This window comes from Tachypleus tridentatus, chromosome 8, assembly GCF_004210375.1.
Source record: "Tachypleus tridentatus isolate NWPU-2018 chromosome 8, ASM421037v1, whole genome shotgun sequence".
Taxonomy (NCBI): Eukaryota; Metazoa; Arthropoda; class Merostomata; order Xiphosura; family Limulidae; genus Tachypleus; species Tachypleus tridentatus.
The window spans coordinates 48,083,306-48,104,516 of NC_134832.1; the positions used below are offsets into that span (position 1 = coordinate 48,083,306).

Here is a 21,211-nt window from a genome sequence, read left to right on the forward strand (position 1 = left end):
CATGTTTGGTGCGACGGGGATTCGAACCCGCGACCCTCAGATGACGAGTCGAACGCCTTAACCCATGTGTGTTTTTCTTATAGGAAAGCGACATCGGGCTATCTGTTGAGTCCACTGAGGGGAATGTATATATATATATTGTTGGACAAACATTAATAATTTGAATTCGAAGCAGTACATGTGTGCCTAGAGGATTAATATAATACCATCGGGCGAGTAGACTTGTTTAAAAGTGGCTGTGTAAAGGCACAAAGAAGAACTGGCGAACGAAAGAAGGTGAGGGCGTTTGTCCTTCAAACATGGGACGGCACATGCTCCCCACCACCCAGTTAGGTGCCTTCTGTCACAGTTATATCGATCCGTGTGTAAAATGTTTATTGAGAATGTTCTATTTTCTTCATACGCACCTATCTACCTATAACACAAATTAACTTTTATTTTTTTCGTATTAATTTTAATTCGTCAAATTCGCTTTATTAACTTAGTTGAGGCGACAATCGCCGAAACGTTTTTCGTAACTGTGTTGTTGGACAGTTGAAAGTTTAGCTGAAGTTCTTAGGCATGAAACATGGTTGTTTTTCAGCATAAGCCTGCATGGTCAGACCAGACGGCACACCCACCATAATGAACTCAAGATACAGGAACACTGGGCTAGCGGGTGTAGACCCATTACCCTTCCCCACGGGCGGTAGTCACGTGAGGCAGCGACCACACAATGGAGCCCTGGTAAGTGTGGCAGAAGCGAGAGAGTTGTTAGAGTCGTGCTGCTGACCGCTGGATCCGTGCATCGTCCAAAGTGCTCTTTGTCTGACAGCTCGCCACGTTACACGGAATATGGTCGTTCGAAAAGAAAGCCATGATTCGCGTTCGCTTGTTTTAAGCACGGGATAGAAGTGTGAACCTTTTCCCGCGACGTATGGATTTACTTCTGTGAAAAATTAAGGCTTCTACTAGTTGCTGGTTGTCGTATATCCCTGGTTAAGTACTGTGCGTTCTATTTGTTGTACAGCTGGTATTGCTGGAAACTGACACGTTTCTTACAAGTGCCGAGTAGAAAATAATTCGAGTAAACCTAGATAGAGGGTCTAATTTCTTGTTCAATTGTTTTATGCACGTGAAAGGGCGGTGCCTATGTGTGTGTATCCTCTATTAATCACGTCCTATTGATTGGTTCGCCATTGCTTCTTACGCGTGGAAGTTATAGTGGATGAAGTCTGTCTTCAGCCTGTTGACGTCAGCAAACAAAAGCGTCTTCGCGCGCGCCTAAGTAGCTCGTGCAGTCGTCTCGGAGTTAAAACATCTCGACATTTATTGGATAGACACAACTGTGAAAACCTGTCGACTAAAGATTTCTGGGTGAGTGTTACATTAAAAAAAACTGTTGTTATTATTATTATTACTGTATTACTTTCGTAAGAGTATCTCTTAAATGTAACAAATCACCAACATGAAGACGAAACCTTGAACGATTCGAATTGCAGAGTATGGCAAGTTATGAAGTTTTCTTACAATACAAACGTAATTTCCGGTCTGAGTGACGTCACCTCTAGATTATATACATATTTAACTTCGGACGACAGATGGTTACTGGCAAAATTAATATTAAAATCGTGAATATAAAAAGCCACAATATCACAAAATATTGAGCTTATTGGTTGGTGGCTGACGTACGGGCGAGGAAAGGTGTGTGTGTGTGTGTGTGTGTGTGTGACGTGAATACGAGATGAAGTTAACAACCACTCGAAGACGTTAGAAGTTGTTTATTTAGTTTAAAAACTGGACAGAGGTATTTACACCGAAGCTGAATTATTTTATCCAGTCTCTCAAACACCACGTGACGCATAAGAATCACGTGCATAGCTAAGACAGACATTATCGATCACGGTAATCCCGTCTCTTGAGTGGAAAAGAAACATGTAATTCTACGTTTTAATCAAAGAAAACGAGCTTGACAAAAGATAAAGATGATTGGTCAAAATTTAGCAATATATATTTTTGTTTATCAATTAAAGTTTGTTATAATTTTGTTCTTATATAAAATTAAAAATGTTTTTGTAATACTCTGAACCTTATGCACTCGTTATTGTAAAACTAATCTTGTATATTTGTCTTTGTAGAATACTAAGACGCATTTGATTTTTTAAAACTGTAAGACGTGTGTATTAGATGATTTATTAGAACAGTAAAACTCATCTGTTTGCTGATTTCTCGAACGTACTCCATAGTAACCAAGATTATAAAAAGAATTATTAACTTCTTTGAGATAAGAGTAACAAAGATGTATAATCTATTGTTACGATGTGCAGTTTTTTCTATCATCTGGAGCATCCTGTACATCAAGCTTGTGTAAACGTTGTAACAGATTTAGTCGTGTTACGACTTTCACATATTTCTATCTCTTTCGAACACATGTTTCTCCTAAACCGGAGTTAATTTCCAGGTGTCACCAGCCTCTACCCTTGTTCCTGTACCGAGCAGCTGCAGGAAAAGTTTCGTGCATCTGCGTCACTAGGCTAGTCAACTGCTCTCTCATCCGGGTCAGTAACGTTAAGGTATTACCTAAGATGAAGGAATGAAAGAGTTGGCCTGCCAGTTCAAATCGAAAAGTCAATAAATCGCGAAAGAGCTCTTTATAAGAAAACTTACACATGTAAGATACGTGTATGAATATATAGGCCTTATTGGGTAAACATGTTTAATACAATTTTGTAGCTAAGCAGCGAACCTTGGCTATTTCACGCAGATTAAAGCTGACGTTGATACGGTTAGAGCTGGTTACTCGCCAAACGAACATTTACGATTGTTTATAAATCGAGCGTAGAAACTTCATTAGACAGGTGAGAAATTTTAAAATCAATGAGACGTACAATTTGGATAATTTTGATCTTGTTACGTAAGTTGTTTATGCGACAACTGAAAGTATATAAGGACTGGACGAAACGAGAGGGTAGCTCTTAAGTAATGGCTGAATATATTCTTAAGACAAATGAAAACGAAAGTAGATAACCAAACTCTAACCTTGTTGAAATTCCTAAGGTATTGGATGAGCCTCCAGGTGGATGGACATTTTATTCTCTTAAGTTCTAAGCCTACTCTTCAAATTACTGTATAAACAGTATTTAAAACATCTAGCATGAGGAAGTACGTATTTTCAACATTGTGTTTGGAAGAAAAGCGCCACATAGTGGTGCATTCAGTAACTGATGTTCTTCAAAGACGACTTTGGGAAAAATTTATCAGTAGTTTATGAGGAAGGTGACAATAGGTAAATCAATTTGTTTTGTTGTTTTTTTGGAAAGGTTACGAATTAGGCTTAACTTTAAAAGAAAGTTTCTTTATAAAGTTACCACTAAGAATACTCGCGAATGACCAGTAAAACAATTCTATGGTATTATTAACCCATTTTCCTCTTGACAATATGCCATTAGCATTAACTTGGAGAACTTCGAACATATGTTGAAGTAACAGAAAGCGAGGCGTATGTTAAAATTGTTGTTTCAATAACTGGCACACTTCAAACATTCCGTGCTTAGATAGAATATAATATACACTTAATCTAAATTTTCTGTACTGAGATAGAATGATACATACTATTAAAACACCCTAACCCAGAAAGAGAAATGAATATTTTTAAGAGAGTAAAAATATGTTTAATGGGTCTCTCAATTATTGGTTTCTCTAAAAAGTTTAAGAGCATCTGTTAAAGAGACAAATTCTTTTTACATGTTTATAAACATTATTAAGACTTATTAAGTCACTAGTTTTAATTAGTACCTGCTTGTTCTTCTAGACGTCGCTCATCCTTAAAGCTTCTGAGAATTATCGTATAGGTTACTTATCTATACTAGGCTTAACTGGTAGCGTACACATCTATAGATATGGAAGTCGTATTACTTAATTAATCACAAGGATGAACATTATTCATGTCCAACTGCACGTTACCAGCCAACCATTCCATACATGTGCACCTACCTAAGTGAATAACCCTTAAATATGTTGAAGACAAGCACGTGAAATATAGGGATGGTCCCAAGGTAATGATTGCTATGCTTGTGGTGTTCTGGAATATTTTCCGTGCGGATGGAACAGAAAATAGATCGTAAGAAAGATATACAAGTTTTACATGAAGAAAAACACCCTTCGTTTCTGAACTAGTAGTAAAGTCTCGAGACATATTTCTCATTGGTTGGTGTCAACAGTAAAACGTATTATCAATTTTCTCTTCATAACCAGTGATTTTGGAAAATGATTTAGAGTTTACTTTTATCTTGGGTTACATGACGTTTTTTTACTGCTGGTTACAAAGTGTAAGGTCGTCATCTCGTAGTTATTAATAAAGGAGAGAAATTAGTGTTTGAGCTAACTTTATATCAACATAATTGTTATAGAGGTGAAACTGACAATTAACTCCAATAAACAAGCCAAAAACAAAGTATGAAACGTACATACATGAACAAAACATGTGAAACTATAAAATTTTAACACTAACAGGTATCTGTGAAAACAGGACCTCAACAGAGATTAGTATCAAATGGCACGTCGTATCGGTTGAGCAGTTGCGCCTTCTGTCATATATGATTTCCTTGTTGCGTTCTAGAAATGTATTTCTTTAGGTGATTCCAGGAAACCTTGCAATAAATAAACCTTAAGCCTCAGAAGGTTCTAACTATAGTTCGTTCCACATAAATACTAAAGGATTATTCCTTAACGTGAAAGTTACTCAGATGCTATAGTGATACTACAAAATGACAGAAATACATACGTTATTATTATTAATAAAGTCCATGTCTCGTAATGACGAGAAACCCACTCGAAGTAAAAATGTATCTCAAGACGGCTGGTATTGGTATTAAAACTTTTATTATAACAGAGAAGTAGAGTAGAGTGGAAACAATAGATACGGGTTTATATGGCTGAAGGGAAGTGTTTGTAAAGCTTAGGTGTAGTCCTGGTAAGGCTGAGGTAAAGTCATTGTCGTTCCCTCAATAAAAGTGTCAGTACCAATGTCAGCCGTTCTGAGATACATTTGAGAAATGAATGTCCTTCAAAGGCTTGAATGACGAAAGGTTTTTAATACGTGTTAACTGTAAAAACCCGTTTACGAATAATTTGTCACGTGATCGACCTCAGCACATTTAGAAATATCTTTTGGTAAGCATAGTACTTAGAAGGTCTTTGTAATATAATAAAGTACGAGTCGTATCAATACAGTGTTAAAACGTGACATAACATGAAGGCTGTGGCAGTGTTAAAACGCGTATTGTAACTACTTTCACGTATCTTCCAAGTGATTTGTTTATCTTCATAGAAATTAAAACCAATGTAGCATCAATGATTTTAATGAATGGTTCAACACAATTCCTGAAATCTATAATGTAGCTTCACGATTTTCTTCGGCGTAAAGTTTGATAAAGTTTATTAGTTTTACAACGACCAGTGATTTTGATAAAGTTTATTAGTTTTACAACGACCAGTGATTTTGATAAAGTTTTATTAGTTTTACAACGACCAGTGATTTTGATAAAGTTTACTAGTTTATTTTTGCAATGGCCTCTGTATGCCGTAAAATTTGATTATTTATCTAATGGGAACTGGATTTCATAAAGCTAATTAATTGAATTCTTTTGTTTATTAGTTAATATATTTTGTTCTAATAAGTGATTATTTTGTCGTTGTTAATTGTAGGATTAGTTCGTTCTAGATGTCACTTAACTATATGTATATTAATAATTGGAACACGGCATTGATTAGTCTTTAGTACTTTAGACTTTACCAACGATTAGAATGAAACAAGTGAACGTCGTTTGGTCAATAAAAACATTTGTTCTTATAAACATTTTTTACTCTCTACAAAACTTTTATATTGACGTCCGTTCTTTACAGATTCTGTTTTATCCAATTATGACGTCATTAAGGGCAGTTATTCTTCATCGAAACCACTAGCGGAAGTGTGATGTCTCTTGAGAGTTGTGGCCAATGAAAGATCAGCTACTGGACAACCACCGACAGACGGTGGCGGCGGTTGACCTCAAGTCAGAAGTTCCAGGCGACATTAAGACTTCTGTTACTGGTACCACACAGACGGTGGTGGCACCAGGTGACATTAGTGGTACTGTTACTGGTACCACACAGACAGTGGTGGCACCAGGTGACATTACTGGTACTGTTACTGGTACCACTGCAGCAACAAACTTTGATGATGATAACAACGAATGGGAATTAGGCATAGGAGAACTGATCATAGACTTGGACGCGGACATTGAGAAGAACAACCGTAACATTGTGTATGGAGACACAGATGGCACAAGGACATCAGCTTTAACTAGCGCTCGGTGTCCACCTAGTGGCGGCATGTCCAACAGCAGAACATCACGAATGAACATTTCTTCAGTTAAAGCCGGTATTTCATCAGTTTCAACAATTGCGGGCAAGAGTCTGAATACAGTAAAAAACACGGGCGTTGGTCATCAAGCTTCCGTGGACAAAGGCTTGAAAATGAAAATTAAGAGAAAAAACGTGGGAGGTAAACCATCCGAAGCCAAACATGAGATCGTTCAGTCAGACACAAAGTCCCACTCAGCAGTAGATAACAACATGAAGGAAGATGTTACTTCCCCTGGAGCTCTTCCAGATGCTAAATCCAAACACAACGCAGGGAAAGTAAAAAGTGGAATTCATAGGGAGAAAAAAGAAAGAAATAATAAAGCTCATGAAATGAATCTTTCAAGTTCAGTCATTCAAGCTACAGACACGAGCGTAAACCTTCCACCTGCATCCGCGCCATCTGTAAATCAAGGAGTGGCCACTTCTGTTTTGACATTGACGAACACAAGCAGCAGGGCAAGTTCGATAAGCGGTGTCAGTAGTGTTAGTTCAGTAACAGGGGCGCCCTGTTTTGCTTGTCCTACCGTCAAGTTAGAGAACGCTAGGAACCCTATGGTATCTTTGAAAAACGCCCAAAACCTGTCTGAAGGCGACAGACCCAAAACCGCACCAGTTCCAAAGAAAATAAAAATTGAGGCCATAGAAAAGGTGAGTAAAAACTTAAATATTAAACAATTGTATTATTAATATATTTAAGAATTTAGCGATTGCAGCTAAATAATATATAAATAGGACAAGCTTGAGAGTGGTGCTTGAAGAACTGAGTTTCATTAGTTTGTTTGTCGTTAAACCTAAAGCAATACAATGGACTACATGTGCTGTGCCCACCACGGGTATAGAAACCGAATTTTTAGAGTCATACGAATTCAGGCTTACTGTCGAGCCACTGGATGACGAATTTCATTGAAATCATATAAGAAAATGTTCCAGGTTCCTTGGCTGATTTATTTTTTACTTTACATTTGGTCATGTGAAAACACAAACAAACATCTGTCCCTTAGTTTGTGATTGTTAGTTTAACTTCAAGAGTTGTTTATTTTTCCTTTTTGTAGGGAATGTGTTAACATTTTCTTATATTTGTTGACTTGGTAACGAACTGCATTTAATTTCTATACATAACAGGTACAGCATTCTGTCAACGAATACCTTGAGGCAACGAATAAAATAAACCGGTTGATACATCATTAATAAAATAATCGATTGTACGTAAAACCTAACATCTTATGGTTTGGTTTTTGAATTTCACGCAAAGCTAAACGAGGGCTATCTGTGCTAGCCATCCTTAATTTAGCAGTATAAGACTAAAGAGAAGGCAGCTAGTCATCACCACCCACCGCCAACTCTTGGGCTACTCTTTTACCAACGAATAGTGGGATTGATCATAACATTATAACGCTCCTACGGCTAAAAGGATGAGCATGTTTGGTGTGATAGGGATTCGAATCCGTGAGCCTCGGATTACGAGTCGAGTGCTTTAACCACCTGGCCATGCCGAGGCCGTAATAACTTATGTACTTCTGGTTTGTATCTTGAACCAACGAGAGGGTTTTCTGGTCTCAAAACGTTTGTTTAATTCTTTCGAATATCGTTTCTGAATGAATCGATAAACTAGGCAGCTTGTGAATAGCTACTCTCACAGAATATTGGATTTGGTTTGTTTTGAATATCGCACAAAGCTACGCGAGGGCTAGCCGTTCCTAATTTAGCAGTGTAAAACTAGAGGGAAGGCAGTTTGTCATCACCACCCACTGCCAACTCTTGGGCTACTCTGTTACAACAAATAATGGGATTGACTGTCACTAAATAACGCCCCCCACGGCTTAAAGGGCGAACATATTTGGTGTAGTGGGGATTCGAACTCATGATCTTCGGATTACAAGTCGAGCTCCCTAACTACCTGGTCATTCGTTTTTGGAAAATGTAAGTTTTTCATTGGTGTCAACTGTAAAACGTATTATCAATTTTCTCTTCATAACCAGTGATTTTGGAAAATGATTTAAGACTTTACTTTTATCTTGGGTTACATGACGTTTTTTTACTGGTGGTTTCAAAGTGTAAGGTCGTCATCTCGTAGTTATTAATAAAGGAGAGAAATTAGTGTTTGAGCTAACTTTATATCAACATAATTGTTATAGAGGTGAAACTGACAATTAACTCCAATAAACAAACCAAAAACAAAGTATGAAACGTACATACATGAACAAAACATGTGAAACCGGAAAATAGGTTCTAACCAGCTGTCCATGTTTCCAAACCTGCAGAGTACTACTTTAGAACTGTGGGACTCGAAACATGCACCATCGGATTCACACTTGAACACGTTAATTACCAAGCAACGTCCGACCATCTTGAAAGGAGTCATTCACTCCATAGTGCATCATCGCTAAGCCTGAGAGCTTATAACACTTAAAAAACAAAGGTTAGCAAGCACATTGTGCAAATTTGTGCTTTGCATCAACTTTGTGCTTAGCATCAAACAACCAAAAAATCGAAAAGATCGAAACGGAAAATTGAGTTAGAGCAAATTAATTTTGGACCATTTGTTTCCAGCATTTCCAGAGACGAGTAAATGTTTATGGTACATTATTTGTAATGTTATTAAACAACAAAGTTTTAATAGTGTGAATGATTTATGTTTATAGACAAGCAACCAAGCGAACCTGACATGATTTCGTAGACGACTTGTGAGTGTGTTCATAGTTTCACTTTATTAATCGGTTTCATTTCCTTGCAACAAAATATTAGTCCATAGTAAAAAGTCGTCCACTGGGACAGTGGTAAGTCTTCTGATGAACAAGGCTAAAATCAGAGGTTCGCTTCCCTTCACTGGACACAGATAGCACGATGTGGCTTTCCTATAAGGAGAACACACACACACAGTCTAAAAAATAACAAAACAAATTCAGAGTAATATATTTACAAAGAAGATATTACGTGTGGCTACCATGAAACGTTTTGAAGACTAAAGAACTGTTGGTTTTATATATTCTTAATGTAAATCAGCAAAACAGAATCAGAAACAAGTCATGAAAACCCAAAACAGTTTATAATCATTACAGACTAAGATGGTGACACCTTATATTTTCGTTTTCATATCAATTTTGGACTTAACCCCAGCTATTTTGGGGCTGACTCTTATTATTTTACTTTTGTAGGCCAATAATTTTTTTATACACACGGATGGCTGGCTGGCTCAGCATTTTTGGTGTTAGAGCTTCGAACCCGCAACCTTTAGATTGCGAGTCGAACGCCCTAACTATCATATCCATAATACAAATGTAGCCGTTTAATAAAACAAACGCCCCTCGCTAGTACAGCGGTAAGTCTACGGACTTACAACTCAACAATCAGGGGGTTCGATTCCCCTCCGTGGGCTCAGCAGATAATCCCATGTGACTTTGTTATAAGAACACACGCCCTAATGACACAAAATGGAAAAAAGTTAGGGGAAAAAAATGAGAAACGCCAAGTTGAACAAAATAATTTGATTTTTTTAGATTATACAGAGTAGAAATTGAGCAAAAACGAATTGAAACCTAGTTTAATAATTAACACAAGGTGGTTATCAATCTCATGGGCCTGAGGCCCAATTTAAAGGACCACAATTGTAAGATAAATTTAATATTTATTGTATTCATTATTTTACACTTTATCAGTTCGTTTATCGTTGTTGTAATAATGCAAATTTAATTACTTTAACCAAATTATTATTGGTAATTATTAGGCCTACTTTTTGACGTGCTTCATTGTAATGGTAATTATTAGGCCTACTTTTTGACGTGCTTCATTGTAATGGTAATTATTAGGCCTACTTTTGACGTGCTTCATTGTAATGGTAATTATTAGGCCTACTTATTGACGTGCTTCATTGTAAATCAATGTCAAATTTGAGATTCGCTTTCGGGAAGTCCCCATAAAAGTACTTTTTTGCAAAATACCGAGCGGGGTTGAATGACAAATTTTATCTTGATGCAAACCTTGGAGTCGAGATTATTTATTAACCACCCTTTGAAAGTTGACGAGACGATTAGTTTAGGACAATGGACTTTCGGGAAGTTCCCGGGGTTTCCCAAGTGATGGAGTAAGTCTTTTTTACCTTCAGACAAACCAAGACCATTCGTTGGGACAGCGAATTAGAAGTTGCGTGACACACACTGAATCATGTGCTACAGAGAGGCTGAATAAAACGATATATGTGCGATTAGTTACGTCGTTTTAAAAGACGAATATTGTAGGTGCAGGTAGAGACGTATCATTAACAAAATATATAGTGTAGAATTAAGTACATTGTATAAACAGATGTATGATGTCGTGCAGGATTAAGTACATTATATAAACAGATGTATGATGTCGTGCAGGATTAAGTACATTATAGAAACAGATGTATGACGTAGTGTAGGATTAAGTACATTGTATAAACAGATGTATGATGTAGTGTAGGATTAAGTACATTATATAAACAGATGTATGATGTAGTGCAGGATTAAGTACATTATATAAACAGATGTATGATGTAGTGCAGGATTAAGTACATTATATAAACAGGTGTATGATGTAGTGTAGGATTAAGTACATTATATAAACAGATGTATGACGTAGTGTAGGATTAAGTACATTGTATAAACAGATGTATGACGTAGTGTAGGATTAAGTACATTCTATAAACAGATGTATGATGTAGTGCAGGATTAAATACATTATATAAACAGATGTATGACGTGTAGGATTAAGTACATTATATAAACAGATGTATGATGTAGTGCAGGATTAAGTACATTGTATAAACAGATGTGTGATATAGTGCAGGATTAAGTACATTATATAAACAGATGTATGATGTAGCACAGGATTAAGTACATTATATAAACATTATATAAACTGATGTATGATGTAGTGTAGGATTAAGTACATTGTATAAACAGATGTGTGATGTAGTGCAGGATTAAGTACATTATATAAACAGATGTATGATGTAGTGTAGGATTAAGTACACTATATAAACAGATGTATGACGTAGTGTAGGATTAAGTACATTATATAAACAGATGTATGATGTAGTGCAGGATTAAGTACATTATGTAAACAGATGTATGATGTAGTGCAGGATTAAGTACATTATATAAACAGATGTGTGATGTAGTGCAGGATTAAGTACATTATATAAACATTATATAAACAGATGTATGATGTAGTGTAGGATTAAGTACATTGTATAAACAGATGTGTGATGTAGTGCAGGATTAAGTACATTATATAAACAGATGTATGATGTAGTGTAGGATTAAGTACACTATATAAACAGATGTATGACGTAGTGTAGGATTAAGTACATTATATAAACAGATGTATGATGTAGTGCAGGATTAAGTACATTGTATAAACAGATGTGTGATGTAGTGCAGGATTAAGTACATTATATAAACAGATGTATGATGTAGTGCAGGATTAAGTACATTATGTAAACAGATGTATGACGTAGTGTAGGATTAAGTACATTATATAAACAGATGTGTGATGTGCAGGATTAAGTACATTATATAAACAGATGTATGATGTAGTGTAGGATTAAGCACATTGTATAAACAGATGTATGATGTAGTGTAGGATTAAGTACATTGTATAAACAGATGTATGATGTAGTGCAGGATTAAGTACATTATATAAACAGATGTATGACGTGTAGGATTAAGTACATTATATAAACAGATGTATGATGTAGTGCAGGATTAAGTACATTGTATAAACAGATGTATGATGTAGCACAGGATTAAGTACATTATATAAACATTATATAAACAGATGTATGATGTAGTGTAGGATTAAGTACATTGTATAAACAGATGTGTGATGTAGTGCAGGATTAAGTACATTATATAAACAGATGTATGATGTAGTGTAGGATTAAGTACACTATATAAACAGATGTATGACGTAGTATAGGATTAAGTACATTATATAAACAGATGTATGATGTAGTGCAGGATTAAGTACATTATATAAACAGATGTGTGATGTAGTGCAGGATTAAGTACATTATATAAACATTATATAAACAGATGTATGATGTAGTGTAGGATTAAGTACATTGTATAAACAGATGCGTGATGTAGTGCAGGATTAAGTACATTATATAAACAGATGTATGATGTAGTGCAGGATTAAGTACATTATGTAAACAGATGTATGACGTAGTGTAGGATTAAGTACATTATATAAACAGATGTGTGATGTAGTGCAGGATTAAGTACATTATATAAACAGATGTATGATGTAGTGTAGGATTAAGCACATTGTATAAACAGATGTATGATGTAGTGTAGGATTAAGTACATTATATAAACAGATGTATGATGTAGTGCAGGATTAAGCACATTATATAAACAGATGTATGATGTAGTGCAGGATTAAGTACATTATATAAACAGATGTATGATGTAGTGCAGGATTAAGTACATTGTATAAACAGATGTGTGATATAGTGCAGGATTAAGTACATTATATAAACAGATGTGTGATGTAGTGCAGGATTAAGTACATTATATAAACATTATATAAACAGATGTATGATGTAGTGTAGGATTAAGTACATTGTATAAACAGATGTGTGATGTAGTGCAGGATTAAGTACATTATATAAACAGATGTATGATGTAGTGCAGGATTAAGTACATTATGTAAACAGATGTATGACGTAGTGTAGGATTAAGTACATTATATAAACAGATGTGTGATGTAGTGCAGGATTAAGTACATTATATAAACAGATGTATGATGTAGTGTAGGATTAAGCACATTGTATAAACAGATGTATGATGTAGTGTAGGATTAAGTACATTGTATAAACAGATGTCTGATGTAGTGCAGGATTAAGCACATTATATAAACAGATGTATGATGTAGTGCAGGATTAAGTACATTATATAAACAGATGTATGATGTAGCACAGGATTAAGTACATTATATAAACATTATATAAACAGATGTATGATGTTGTGTAGGATTAAGTACATTGTATAAACAGATGTGTGATGTAGTGCAGGATTAAGTACATTATATAAACAGATGTATGATGTAGTGTAGGATTAAGTACACTATATAAACAGATGTATGACGTAGTATAGGATTAAGTACATTATATAAACAGATGTATGATGTAGTGCAGGATTAAGTACATTATATAAACAGATGTGTGATGTAGTGCAGGATTAAGTACATTATATAAACAGATGTATGATGTAGTGTAGGATTAAGTACATTGTATAAACAGATGTGTGATGTAGTGCAGGATTAAGTACATTATATAAACAGATGTATGATGTAGTGCAGGATTAAGTACATTATGTAAACAGATGTATGACGTAGTGTAGGATTAAGTACATTATATAAACAGATGTGTGATGTAGTGCAGGATTAAGTACATTATATAAACAGATGTATGATGTAGTGTAGGATTAAGCACATTGTATAAACAGATGTATGATGTAGTGTAGGATTAAGTACATTATATAAACAGATGTATGATGTAGTGCAGGATTAAGCACATTATATAAACAGATGTATGATGTAGTGCAGGATTAAGTACATTATATAAACAGATGTATGATGTAGTGCAGACTTAAGTACATTGTATAAACAGATGTGTGATATAGTGCAGGATTAAGTACATTATATAAACAGATGTGTGATGTAGTGCAGGATTAAGTACATTATATAAACATTATATAAACAGATGTATGATGTAGTGTAGGATTAAGTACATTGTATAAACAGATGTGTGATGTAGTGCAGGATTAAGTACATTATATAAACAGATGTATGATGTAGTGCAGGATTAAGTACATTATGTAAACAGATGTATGACGTAGTGTAGGATTAAGTACATTATATAAACAGATGTGTGATGTAGTGCAGGATTAAGTACATTATATAAACAGATGTATGATGTAGTGTAGGATTAAGCACATTGTATAAACAGATGTATGATGTAGTGTAGGATTAAGTACATTGTATAAACAGATGTCTGATGTAGTGCAGGATTAAGCACATTATATAAACAGATGTATGATGTAGTGCAGGATTAAGTACATTATATAAACAGATGTATGATGTAGTGCAGGATTAAGTACATTATATAAACAGATGTATGATGTAGTGCAGGATTAAGTACATTATATAAACAGATGTATGATGTAGTGCAGGATTAAGTACATTATATAAAACAGATGTATGATGTAGTGTAGGATTAAGTACATTGTATAAACAGATGTATGATGTAGTGTAGGATTAAGTACATTATATAAACAGATGTATGATGTAGTGCAGGATTAAGTACATTATATAAACAGATGTATGATGTAGTGCAGGATTAAGTACATTATATAAACAGATGTATGATGTAGTGCAGGATTAAGTACATTATATAAACAGATGTATGATGTAGTGCAGGATTAAGTACATTATATAAACAGATGTATGATGTAGTGTAGGATTAAGTACATTGTATAAACAGATGTATGATGTAGTGCAGGATTAAGTACATTATATAAACAGATGTATGATGTAGTGTAGGATTAAGTACACTATATAAACAGATGTATGACGTAGTGTAGGATTAAGTACATTATATAAACAGATGTATGACGTAGTGCAGGATTAAGTACATTATGTAAACAGATGTATGATGTAGTGCAGGATTAAGTACATTATATAAACAGATGTGTGATGTAGTGCAGGATTAAGTACATTATATAAACAGATGTATGATGTAGTGTAGGATTAAGTACATTGTATAAACAGATGTGTGATGTAGTGCAGGATTAAGTACATTATATAAACAGATGTATGATGTAGTGCAGGATTAAATACATTATGTAAACAGATGTATGACGTAGTGTAGGATTAAGTACATTATATAAACAGATGTGTGATGTGGTGCAGGATTAAGTACATTATATAAACAGATGTATGATGTAGTGTAGGATTAAGCACATTGTATAAACAGATGTATGATGTTTATATGCAAAAACGGCTCATTTGGGCTGAGAAAACACTTTACATAGAAAAGATGTATGATGTAGTGTAGGATTAAGTACATTGTATAAACAGATGTATGATGTAGTGCAGGATTAAGTACATTATATAAACAGATGTATGACGTGTAGGATTAAGTACATTATATAAACAGATGTATGATGTAGTGCAGGATTAAGTACATTGTATAAACAGATGTGTGATATAGTGCAGGATTAAGTACATTGTATAAACAGATGTGTGATGTAGTGCAGGATTAAGTACATTATATAAACAGATGTATGATGTAGTGTAGGATTAAGTACATTGTATAAACAGATGTGTGATGTAGTGCAGGATTAAGTACATTATATAAACAGATGTATGATGTAGTGTAGGATTAAGTACACTATATAAACAGATTTATAACGTAGTGTAGGATTAAGTACATTATATAAACAGATGTGTGATGTAGTGCAGGATTAAGTACATTATATAAACATTATATAAACAGATGTATGATGTAGTGTAGGATTAAGTACATTGTATAAACAGATGTGTGATGTAGTGCAGGATTAAGTACATTATATAAACAGATGTATGATGTAGTGCAGGATTAAGTACATTATTTAAACAGATGTATGACGTAGTGTAGGATTAAGTACATTATATAAACAGATGTGTGATGTAGTGCAGGATTAAGTACATTATATAAACAGATGTATGATGTAGTGTAGGATTAAGCACATTGTATAAACAGATGTATGTTGTAGTGTAGGATTAAGTACATTATATAAACAGATGTATGATGTAGTGCAGGATTAAGCACATTATATAAACAGATGTATGATGTAGTGCAGGATTAAGTACATTATATAAACAGATGTATGATGTAGTGCAGGATTAAGTACATTACATAAACAGATGTATGATGTAGTGCAGGATTAAGTACATTATATACACAGATGTATGATGTAGTGTAGGATTAAGTACATTATATAAACAGATGTATGATGTAGTGCAGGATTAAGTACATTATATAAACAGATGTATGATGTAGTGTAGGATTAAGTACATTGTATAAACAGATGTATGATGTAGTGTAGGATTAAGTACATTATATAAACAGATGTATGATGTAGTGCAGGATTAAGTACATTATATAAACAGATGTATGATGTAGTGCAGGATTAAGTACATTATATAAACAGATGTATGATGTAGTGCAGGATTAAGTACATTATATAAACAGATGTATGATGTAGTGCAGGATTAAGTACATTATATAAACAGATGTATGATGTAGTGTAGGATTAAGTACATTATATAAACAGATGTATGATGTAGTGTAGGATTAAGTACATTGTATAAACAGATGTATGATGTAGTGCAGGATTAAGTACATTATATAAACAGATGTATGATGTAGTGTAGGATTAAGTACACTATATAAACAGATGTATGACGTAGTGTAGGATTAAGTACATTATATAAACAGATGTATGACGTAGTGCAGCATTAAGTACATTATGTAAACAGATGTATGATGTAGTGCAGGATTAAGTACATTATATAAACAGATGTGTGATGTAGTGCAGGATTAAGTACATTATATAAACAGATGTATGATGTAGTGTAGGATTAAGTACATTGTATAAACAGATGTGTGATGTAGTGCAGGATTAAGTACATTATATAAACAGATGTATGATGTAGTGCAGGATTAAGTACATTATGTAAACAGATGTATGACGTAGTGTAGGATTAAGTACATTATATAAACAGATGTGTGATGTGGTGCATGATTAAGTACATTATATAAACAGATGTATGATGTAGTGTAGGATTAAGCACATTGTATAAACAGATGTATGATGTTTATATGCAAAACAGCTCATTTGGGCTGAGAAAACACTTTACATAGAAAAGATGTATGATGTAGTGTAGGATTAAGTACCTTGTATAAACAGATGTATGATGTAGTGCAGGATTAAGTACATTATATAAACAGATGTATGACGTGTAGGATTAAGTACATTATATAAACAGATGTATGATGTAGTGCAGGATTAAGTACATTGTATAAACAGATGTGTGATATAGTGCAGGATTAAGTACATTGTATAAACAGATGTGTGATGTAGTGCAGGATTAAGTACATTATATAAACAGATGTATGATGTAGTGTAGGATTAAGTACATTGTATAAACAGATGTGTGATGTAGTGCAGGATTAAGTACATTATATAAACAGATGTATGATGTAGTGTAGGATTAAGTACACTATATAAACAGATTTATAACGTAGTGTAGGATTAAGTACATTATATAAACAGATGTGTGATGTAGCGCAGGATGCAGGATTAAGTACATTATATAAACATTATATAAACAGATGTATGATGTAGTGTAGGATTAAGTACATTGTATAAACAGATGTGTGATGTAGTGCAGGATTAAGTACATTATATAAACAGATGTATGATGTAGTGCAGGATTAAGTACATTATGTAAACAGATGTATGACGTAGTGTAGGATTAAGTACATTATATAAACAGATGTGTGATGTAGTGCAGGATTAAGTACATTATATAAACAGATGTATGATGTAGTGTAGGATTAAGCACATTGTATAAACAGATGTATGTTGTAGTGTAGGATTAAGTACATTATATAAACAGATGTATGATGTAGTGCAGGATTAAGCACATTATATAAACAGATGTATGATGTAGTGCAGGATTAAGTACATTATATAAACAGATGTATGATGTAGTGCAGGATTAAGTACATTACATAAACAGATGTATGATGTAGTGCAGGATTAAGTACATTATATACACAGATGTATGATGTAGTGTAGGATTAAGTACATTATATAAACAAATGTATGATGTAGTGCAGGATTAAGTACATTATATAAACAGATGTATGATGTAGTGTAGGATTAAGTACATTGTATAAACAGATGTATGATGTAGTGTAGGATTAAGTACATTATATAAACAGATGTATGATGTAGTGCAGGATTAAGTACATTATATAAACAGATGTATGATGTAGTGCAGGATTAAGTACATTATATAAACAGATGTATGATGTAGTGCAGGATTAAGTACATTATATAAACAGATGTATGATGTAGTGCAGGATTAAGTACATTATATAAACAGATCTATGATGTAGTGTAGGATTAAGTACATTATATAAACATTATATAAACAGATGTATGATGTAGTGTAGGATTACGTACATTGTATAAACAGATGTGTGATGTAGTGCAGGATTAAGTACATTATATAAACAGATGTATGATGTAGTGTAGGATTAAGTACATTATATAAACAGATGTATGATGTAGTGCAGGATTAAGTACATTGTATAAACAGATGTGTGATATAGTGCAGGATTAAGTACATTATATAAACAGATGTGTGATGTAGTGCAGGATTAAGTACATTATATAAACATTATATAAACAGATGTATGATGTAGTGTAGGATTAAGTACATTGTATAAACAGATGTGTGATGTAGTGCAGGATTAAGTACATTATATAAACAGATGTATGATGTAGTGCAGGATTAAGTACATTATGTAAACAGATGTATGACGTAGTGCAGGATTAAGTACATTATATAAACAGATGTATGATGTAGTGTAGGATTAAGTACATTATATAAACATAATATAAACAGATGTATGATGTAGTGTAGGATTAAGTACATTGTATAAACAGATGTGTGATGTAGTGCAGGATTAAGTACATTATATAAACAGATGTATGATGTAGTGCAGGATTAAGTACATTATGTAAACAGATGTATGACGTAGTGCAGGATTAAGTACATTATATAAACAGATGTATGATGTAGTGTAGGATTAAGTACATTATATAAACATAATATAAACAGATGTATGATGTAGTGTAGGATTAAGTACATTGTATAAACAGATGTATGATGTAGTGTAGGATTAAGTACATTATATAAACAGATGTATGATGTAGTGCAGGATTAAGTACATTATATAAACAGATGTATGATGTAGTGCAGGATTAAGTACATTATATAAACAGATGTATGATGTAGTGCAGGATTAAGTACATTATATAAACAGATGTATGATGTAGTGCAGGATTAAGTACATTATATAAACAGATCTATGATGTAGTGTAGGATTAAGTACATTATATAAACATTATATAAACAGATGTATGATGTAGTGTAGGATTACGTACATTGTATAAACAGATGTGTGATGTAGTGCAGGATTAAGTACATTATATAAACAGATGTATGATGTAGTGTAGGATTAAGTACATTATATAAACAGATGTATGATGTAGTGCAGGATTAAGTACATTGTATAAACAGATGTGTGATATAGTGCAGGATTAAGTACATTATATAAACAGATGTATGATGTAGTGCAGGATTAAGTACATTATATAAACAGATCTATGATGTAGTGTAGGATTAAGTACATTATATAAACATTATATAAACAGATGTATGATGTAGTGTAGGATTACGTACATTGTATAAACAGATGTGTGATGTAGTGCAGGATTAAGTACATTATATAAACAGATGTATGATGTAGTGTAGGATTAAGTACATTGTATAAACAGATGTGTGATGTAGTGCAGGATTAAGTACATTATATAAACAGATGTATGATGTAGTGCAGGATTAAGTACATTATGTAAACAGATGTATGACGTAGTGCAGGATTAAGTACATTATATAAACAGATGTATGATGTAGTGTAGGTTTAAGTACATTATATAAACATAATATAAACAGATGTATGATGTAGTGTAGGATTAAGTACATTGTATAAACAGATGTGTGATGTAGTGCAGGATTAAGTACATTATATAAACAGATGTATGATGTAGTGTAGGATTAAGTACATTATATAAACAGATGTATGATGTAGTGCAGGATTAAGTACATTGTATAAACAGATGTGTGATATAGTGCAGGATTAAGTACATTATATAAACAGATGTATGATGTAGCACAGGATTAAGTACATTATATAAACATTATATAAACAGATGTATGATGTAGTGTAGGATTAAGTACATTGTATAAACAGATGTGTGATGTAGTGCAGGATTAAGTACATTATATAAACAGATGTATGATGTAGTGTAGGATTAAGTACACTATATAAACAGATGTATGACGTAGTGTAGGATTAAGTACATTATATAAACAGATGTATGATGTAGTGCAGGATTAAGTACATTATATAAACAGATGTGTGATGTAGTGCAGGATTAAGTACATTATATAAACATTATATAAACAGATGTATGATGTAGTGTAGGATTAAGTACATTGTATAAACAGATGTGTGATGTAGCGCAGGATTAAGTACATTATATAAACAGATGTATGATGTAGTGCAGGATTAAGTACATTATGTAAACAGATGTATGACGTAGTGTAGGATTAAGTACATTATATAAACAGATGTGTGATGTAGTGCAGGATTAAGTACATTATATAAACAGATGTATGATGTAGTGTAGGATTAAGCACATTGTATAAACAGATGTATGATGTAGTGTAGGATTAAGTACATTGTATAAACAGATGTATGATGTAGTGCAGGATTAAGCACATTATATAAACAGATGTATGATGTAGTGCAGGATTAAGTACATTGTATAAACAGATGTATGATGTAGTGCAGGATTAAGTACATTATATAAAACAGATGTATGATGTAGTGCAGGATTAAGTACATTATATAAACAGATGTATGATGTAGTGCAGGATTAAGTACATTATATAAACAGAT

General features: G+C 33.5%; 1 protein-coding gene and 1 long non-coding RNA gene across 6 annotated transcripts in view; one reads left to right on the plus strand and one right to left on the minus strand.

Annotated features, from left to right (window-relative positions):
* Positions 1–258: 258 nt before the first annotated feature.
* The window catches only part of LOC143222348 (zinc finger protein 608-like), a 43,149-nt gene continuing 22,196 nt past the window's right edge, over positions 259–21,211 (plus strand). For 2 of the 5 annotated variants that reach the window (XM_076448775.1, XM_076448779.1), the window contains exons 1-2: positions 259–1,356; positions 5,884–7,032. In XM_076448775.1, the coding sequence (XP_076304890.1) occupies positions 5,977–7,032 (1,056 nt within the window). In that variant the 5' untranslated portion in view covers positions 259–1,356; positions 5,884–5,976. Of the gene's footprint in view, positions 1,357–3,132; positions 3,266–5,246; positions 5,263–5,291; positions 5,399–5,883; positions 7,033–21,211 lie in introns of those variants that run through there. The other 3 variants (XM_076448776.1, XM_076448778.1, XM_076448777.1) reach the window with 3 other exon arrangements.
* LOC143222349 (uncharacterized) overlaps positions 9,074–21,211 on the minus strand; it is a 44,164-nt gene continuing 32,026 nt past the window's right edge. Inside the window, exon 3 of the long non-coding RNA XR_013012192.1 lies at positions 9,074–9,239. This is a non-coding gene — a long non-coding RNA (uncharacterized LOC143222349). The remainder of the gene's footprint in view (positions 9,240–21,211) is intronic.